This window comes from Melanerpes formicivorus, unplaced genomic scaffold, assembly GCF_026170545.1.
Source record: "Melanerpes formicivorus ecotype bairdi unplaced genomic scaffold, bMelFor1.0.p_v2 SCAF_123, whole genome shotgun sequence".
Taxonomy (NCBI): Eukaryota; Metazoa; Chordata; class Aves; order Piciformes; family Picidae; genus Melanerpes; species Melanerpes formicivorus.
In genome coordinates, this window is record NW_027142475.1 from 1,289,637 (window position 1) to 1,296,576 (window position 6,940).

The 6,940-nt window shown below is 64.6% G+C and overlaps 1 protein-coding gene across 2 annotated transcripts; it reads left to right on the forward strand.

Moving 5' to 3' along the window:
• The first annotated feature begins 394 nt into the window (after positions 1-394).
• On the forward strand, positions 395-6,697 carry CD3E (CD3 epsilon subunit of T-cell receptor complex). Of its 2 annotated transcripts, XM_068167788.1 has the most exons (8): positions 401-450; positions 580-657; positions 1,245-1,265; positions 2,157-2,177; positions 3,039-3,236; positions 4,183-4,335; positions 4,775-4,821; positions 6,071-6,697. In XM_068167788.1, exons 2-8 carry the CDS (start codon positions 609-611, stop codon positions 6,125-6,127), a joined length of 546 nt encoding a protein of 181 aa, XP_068023889.1. In that variant the 5' UTR covers positions 401-450; positions 580-608; the 3' UTR covers positions 6,128-6,697. The 2 variants fall into 2 exon arrangements, with proteins under 2 accessions (XP_068023888.1, XP_068023889.1); XM_068167787.1 differs by having other exon boundaries at positions 395-657.
• The last annotated feature ends 243 nt before the right edge of the window (positions 6,698-6,940 follow it).

Sequence of the window (6,940 nt, forward strand, 5' to 3'; positions counted from 1 at the left end):
CTCTGGAGGGGGCAGAGTGGGGGGGCAGCGTGCCCTGGAGTGCCTGTTGGGAGCAGAGCATCACCCTCAGGGCAGAGGCTGACTGAAAGCCGTGGGCTTTGCAGCCTGCCACTTGCAGGCTCAGCTCTGCTGGCTCCACAGCATCTCTAGAAGCTCAGCTGGTTCCATCTCTGGCTCCTTTGTTCACTCCCTCCTATTGCTTGCAGTAGTTTCGACTTCAAAGCCTCTTTGTAATGCTGTTGGAGAGCAAATCTAACCCAGGCTCTCCTGCTGCTCCTAGGGCAGACCTTCTGAGGCCTGGGCTGGGCTGGGCTGGTGCAGAGCAGCCACCACTTGCTGTCAGTGACGTTCCCTGCAGGGGTTTTGAGCCTCCACACTTCCTGGCATGTGCTCACTTTGTCAGACGTGTTCTGTGGCTTTCCTGCCTGCTTGCAGGTTTCAGTGGAAGCAGTGAGTCTCCTCAGTGCTGCTTTACACAGCTCTGGTGGGGGGGGAGCCTTGGGGCTCTTTGTCCTGAGACCTCAAGGAGCCAACATCTTCCTCCCTCCCCCCCTTGGTGCTGCCAACCTGCTGTGGTAGAGGAGAGCAAGAGAAGGAGCTTCGTGAGGATGAGGCTGGAGAGGTCCTGGCCTCTCCTGGGGCTCCTGCTCTGTGGGGGTGAGTAGTCCAGGGGGGCAGGGGGTGGCTGCCCCAGGAGAAAGCCCAGGGCTGCAAAGTGCCTGCAGCCACATGGTCCTGCAGCTGGCTCCTGCAGCGCCTGGGGAGCTGCTGCTCCAACCCTCTCAGGCTGGAGGGAGAGAAACCAACCAACCAACCTCCCTCCCTAGGGAAGTTTGGCTTCCTAGCTGCTTGCCCAGGACACCTGGGCTCCAGCCCTCATGCAGCAGGGTTGGAGCTCCATGCAGTGCTCTCTGGGTCCTTTGGTGGGCTTGGGTTGGGTTTGGGTTTGGCCATGCACTTTCCTTGCCCTGTTTGGGGGGAGGTAACTTCAGCCTCACCGCGGCAGGCTGGCAGCGGTGCCAGCCCCCAGCAGGAGCTGATCAGCTTCATGGCCTCCTCTGCACCCCCTCCGTGTCCCTCTCGGGGTGGGGGGGCCCCAGAGCTGGACAGAACACTCCAGCTGAGGTCTCACCAGAGCAGGGTGGGGGGGAGGCAGAATCCCTTCTCTTCCCCTGCCGGCCACACTCCTGCTGGTGCAGCCCAGGGGCTCAGGTAATTGACGCTGATTATTCGTTCTCTCGTAGCTGGCACCGTGGCTCAGGAGGGTAAGTGCTTTTGAGCTGCACTCCTAACCTTTAGTGCCTTAGAAAGAACCTCCCTGGGGAGGAGGTGAAGCCACAGCAGCTTCAGGACGCGGGGCTGGGAGGAGGGACCCCCGAGGAGCAGCTTGCTCCGAAGCTTTTGGAGTCAAACAGAAGAGAGCTGAGTTCCCCGAGGGGGGAGATGTTGCCCCTCGCTGACTGCCGCTGCTAAAGCCGAGCTGGCATCCACTGCCCCCGATGATTGCCGCTGTCCCCGATGGTTGCCGCTGTCCCCGATGATGGCCACTGCCCCCGATGATGGCCACTGCCCCCGATGATTGCCACTGTCCCCGATGGTTGCCACTGTCCCCGATGATGGCCACTGCCCCCGATGGTTGCCACTGTCCCCGATGATTGCCACTGCCCCCGATGATTGCCACTGTCCCCGATGATGGCCACTGCCCCCGATGATTGCCACTGTCCCCGATGATTGCCACTGCCCCCGATGATTGCCACTGTCCCCGATGATTGCCACTGCCCCCGATGATTGCCACTGTCCCCGATGATTGCCACTGTCCCCGATGATGGCCACTGCCCCCGATGATTGCCACTGTCCCCGATGATTGCCACTGCCCCCGATGATTGCCACTGTCCCCGATGGTTGCCGCTGCCCCCGATGATGGCCACTGCCCCCGATGATTGCCACTGTCCCCGATGGTTGCCGCTGCCCCCGATGATGGCCACTGCCCCCGATGATTGCCACTGTCCCCGATGATGGCCACTGCCCCCGATGGTTGCCACTGCCCCCGATGGTTGCCGCTGCCCCCCGGGCAGGGCTGGCCCTTGTCCAGCGGCAGCCAGCAGGAAGGCAGCCGTGAGCTGAGCTCTTAACGCTTCTCTCTCCCTCCTTTGCAGGTGATGATGAAGCAGAGGGAGGTGAGGGCCCTTTGCCAGCGCTCTGCATCACTTAGCACAGCACAAAGGCCGCAGCTGCCCCGCAGGGGAGGCAGAAATCTCGGAGCCCGAGCAGGATTTCAGGAGGGGGGAAAAAAAAACCTTTCCTGTTTGTTGATTGCTGCTGTGGTCACGGCTCGGGGCGGGGGAAGAGCTACGCTTTGCCTCTGCTGGCTGTTGGTGGTCTGCATGTGCAGGGCCCAGCGAGCAGAGGGGTGGCTGGCAGGCAGCCAGGCTCTGGGGCACGGAGCTGAGCGCCCCCTGAGGGCCCTCGGAGAGAATCAGCGAGGATAAAGTAAAGGATGGCTGCAGGAGACACAGGCAGAGGGAACTCACATCGGAGCCTGGCATGGGCTGGGTGGAAGGGAGCTCCAGAGGGCAGCCAGCCCAACCCCTGCAGCCAGCAGGGACATCCTCCCCTGCAGCAGGCTGCCCAGAGCCCTGCTGAGCCTCACCTGGAACAGCTCCAGGGCTGGAGCCTCAGCCTCCTCCCTGAGCAGCCTGCTGCAGTGCTCCAGCAGCCTCCTGGGGCAGGACTTGTTCCTCACATCCAATCCCAATCTGCTCTGCTCTCACCCCAAACCATTGCCCCTGGGCCTGGCCCTGCAGGCCTTTGGGAGCAGTCCCTCTGCAGCCTTCTTGTAGCTCCCTTCAGGTCCTGGCAGGCAGCTCTGAGGTCCCCCTGGAGCCTTCTCCTCTCCAGGCTGAACACCTCCCAGCCTGTCCCTGCAGCAGTCATGGACACAATGCAACCAGGGTGGGCTGAAGGGTGGGCAGGGCAGGCTGCTCAGAAGCTGTTGCTGATGCTGCTTTCCCTCCTCCTTGTCCCCATTTCCAACAAAGAATTCCTGGTGGAGATTTCTGGAACCATGGTGACCATCACCTGTCCCTTGGCTGAAAGCTCAATCACCTGGGAGCTGTCTGGGACAAAAGCAGCTGGGAGTGGGGAGAAGTACACCATAGAGGACCATGACAGCTCTCCTGTCAACGTGACTTGTGGCTCAGGTGATAAGAAGCAAGAACTGTACCTGAATGCCAGAGGTGAGGAAGGGTGGATGGGCTCCAGGTGAGGGCTGCACAGCTGCAGGGATGGACAACAGGAGCTGAGAGCTGACTCAGCATGCTGGGCTGGGTGGTGTGACCCTGCTGAGGCCCTTCCTGCTCTGTCAGGGCAGCAAAAGAGCCCAGGAGCACATTTTTGGCTGAGGGAATCCTCCTCTCCTCTCCTTTCCTCTCCCCTCCTCTCCTCTCCTCTCCTCTCCTCTCCTCTCCTCTCCTCTCCTCCTCTCCTCTCCTCTCCTCTCCTCTCCTCTCCTCTCCTCTCCTCTCCCTCTCCTCTCCCTCTCCTCTCCCTCTCCTCTCCCTCTCCTCTCCCTCTCCTCTCCCTCTCCTCTCCCTCTCCTCTCCCTCTCCTCTCCCTCTCCTCTCCCTCTCCTCTCCCTCTCCTCTCCCTCTCCTCTCCCTCTCCTCTCCCTCTCCTCTCCTCTCCTCTCCCTCTCCTCTCCCTCTCCCTCCCCTCCTCTCCTCTCCCTCTCCCTCTCCCCTCCCCTCCTCCCCCCACCTTCTGCAGCCCTCAAGCTGGTTGCAGGTCAGTGGCTCCCCAGCTCCCTCTTGCTTTGTACAGCTTCTGCCCTGCTCCAGAGGCTTTTCTGGCCTTGCAGAGTGGACTCCTGGAGCACACAGCCTGGTTTCTGTGACCCAGCAGCCAGGGTTGAGCTTCCCCCAGCCCTGACAGAGGGATGGAAGCCTCTGAGCCCTTCCAGCCTTTGGCAGAGGGTGGGAGGGGGTGGTCCAGGAGGTGTTTTGCAGCATGCAAAGAGCAGAGGGTAGGGAAGGAGGCTGCAGCCCCCCAGCCCCCTGTGGGTCTGTGCTCTTCCCTTCCTTCCTGTTTGCTCCTTTCTCCTTCCCACCCCCAGCTGCATCTTTCCTGCTGGGCTGGGGAGGGAGGGGGCCTGTCCCTGAGCACCTCCACCTCTCCTCCTGGCAGTGTGCACCAACTGTGAGGAGCTGGATGCCTTGGCAGTGACAGGGATCATCACTGCAGATCTCCTCATCACCCTGGGGGTGCTGATCCTGGTCTATTACTTCAGCAAAGACAGGAAGGGGAGAGCCAGCAGCAGCCCTGGCATCCGGCAGCGAGGTAAGAGCTGCTGCAGGGGAGGTCCACCAAGCACTCAACATCTGCCCCAGCTGAGTGCTGCAGCATCCTCTGTGCCCTCCAAGGCCTCCCCCACAGATCCCTGGATTGGTTTAGGGTGGAAGAGACCTTGAGGATCATCCAGTTCCAGGGACACCTCCCTCAGCCCAGGCTGCTCAAGGCCTCATCCAGCCTGGCCCTGAACCCCTCCAGGGAGGAGGCAGCCACAGCCTGTGCCAGAGTCTCCCCCCCTCACTGGGAAGAATGTCTTCCTCATCTCCAGCCTCAGCCTGCCCTCCCCAAGCCCCAGTCCATTCCCTCTCATCCCACCCCCAGCCCCTGGTGTGCAGTGCTTGGGGCTGCTCCCCAGGGAGGTGTCCCCCCCCCACGCTGTGCTGTGGGAGCCAGCACCCAGGGTGACCTCTGGCTGCCTGTCTTGCAGGGCAGAAGATGCAGCGTCCTCCCCCTGTGCCCAACCCAGACTATGAGGTATGGAACAGCTGCACTGCCCCCTCTCCCTGGGGGGGGCTGGGGAGGGAGTGGCAGGGAGGGAGTGGCAGGGAGGGAGTGGCAGGGAGGGAGAGGCTGGGAGGGAGAGGCAGGGAGGGAGAGGCAGGGAGGGAGAGGCTGGGAGGGAGAGGCAGGGAGGGAGAGGCAGGGAGGGAGGGGCTGGGAGGGAGAGGCAGGGAGGGAGAGGCTGGGAGGGAGGGGCAGGGAGGGAGAGGCTGGGAGGGAGAGGCTGGGAGGGAGAGGCAGGGAGGGAGAGGCTGGGAGGGAGGGGCAGGGAGGGAGAGGCAGGGAGGGAGAGGCTGGGAGGGAGTGGCAGGGAGGGAGTGGCAGGGAGGGAGTGGCAGGGAGGGAGAGGCTGGGAGGGAGAGGCAGGGAGGGAGAGGCAGGGAGGGAGAGGCTGGGAGGGAGAGGCAGGGAGGGAGAGGCAGGGAGGGAGGGGCTGGGAGGGAGAGGCAGGGAGGGAGAGGCTGGGAGGGAGGGGCAGGGAGGGAGAGGCTGGGAGGGAGAGGCAGGGAGGGAGGGGCAGGCAGGGAGAGGCAGGGAGGGAGAGGCTGGGAGGGAGAGGCAGGGAGGGAGAGGCTGGGAGGGAGGGGCAGGGAGGGAGAGGCTGGGAGGGAGGGGCAGGGAGGGAGGGGCAGGGAGGGAGAGGCTGGGAGGGAGTGGCAGGGAGGGAGTGGCAGGGAGGGAGAGGCTGGGAGGGAGGGGCAGGGAGGGAGAGGCTGGGAGGGAGAGGCAGGGAGGGAGGGGCAGGCAGGGAGAGGCAGGGAGGGAGAGGCTGGGAGGGAGAGGCAGGGAGGGAGAGGCAGGGAGGGAGAGGCTGGGAGGGAGAGGCAGGGAGGGAGGGGCTGGGAGGGAGAGGCTGGGAGGGAGAGGCAGGGAGGGAGAGGCTGGGAGGGAGAGGCAGGGAGGGAGGGGCTGGGAGGGAGGGGCAGGGAGGGAGAGGCAGGGAGGGAGAGGCTGGGAGGGAGAGGCAGGGAGGGAGGGGCTGGGAGGGAGAGGCTGGGAGGGAGGGGCTGGGAGGGAGGGGCTGGGAGGGAGACTCTGCAGCTGCCCTCGGAGCTGAGGGCTCCTGGCGCTGGGGGGGGTCAGAGCCTCCTCTCCTGGCGCTGGGGCCGCGGGGGGGTGGGCAGCAGGGTGCAGCCCTGCCCCAGCTCTCTGCCTGGCTTTGCTCCTGGGGGGGTTGTGTGCTCCAAGGCCCCCCCAGGCTGAGCTCTCTGCTGCTCCCCAGCCCATCCGCAAGGGCCAGCGGGAGCTGTACGCAGGGCTGCAGGCCAGGGGCTTCTGAGCTGCCCAGGCAGGACACCTGCCCAGCAGCACCCAGGGGCCAGGACCTCCTGCCCAGCAGCACCCAGGGGCCAGGACCTCCTGCCCAGCAGCACCCAGGGGCCAGGACCTCCTGCCCAGCAGCACCCAGGGGCCAGGACCTCCTGCCCAGCAGCACCCAGGGGCCAGGACCTTCTGCCCAGCAGCACCCAGGGGCCAGGACCTTCTGCCCAGCAGCACCCAGGGGCCAGGACCTCCTGCCCAGCAGCACCCAGGGGGGCCAGGACCTCCTGCCCAGCAGCACCCAGGGGCCAGGACCTTCTGCCCAGCAGCACCCAGGGGCCAGGACCTTCTGCTCAGCTCCCTGGGGGCTCTCTGCATGCCCTGCCCCAAGGCATGTGGGGGCTGAGCTCTGCTGGCAAGCTGGCAGACATTCTGCTCTGGCTGGCAGGGGGGAGTGGGCTCTGTGGTCTCCAGAGGTCCCTTCCCACCCCCAGCAGCCTCTGCTCTGTGGCTTCTCTGGTTTGAGTCTCTCCCCTGGGACACAGCAATAAAATGGCAGCCAGCACCCCCAGCTCTGCACTGGAGATGATTTCCTCTGTGGTTTTGTCTCTTAGAGAGCTTGGTTGGTGAAGTTCTCAGGTCAGGAGCAGCCTCAGCCAGGCAGAGAGCTGCTGTGGGGCTGGGGCAGGCTCGAGTTCAGCTGGCAGAGCAGCTCTGTGCTGCCTCCCCTTGCAGCAGCCCAGCCTGGGGAGGGCAGGGGCAGGCTGTGCCAGGGCTGGGGGGGGCACCCAAAAATGGAGAGCAGGGGCCAGAGGAGCTGGGGGTGGGTCTG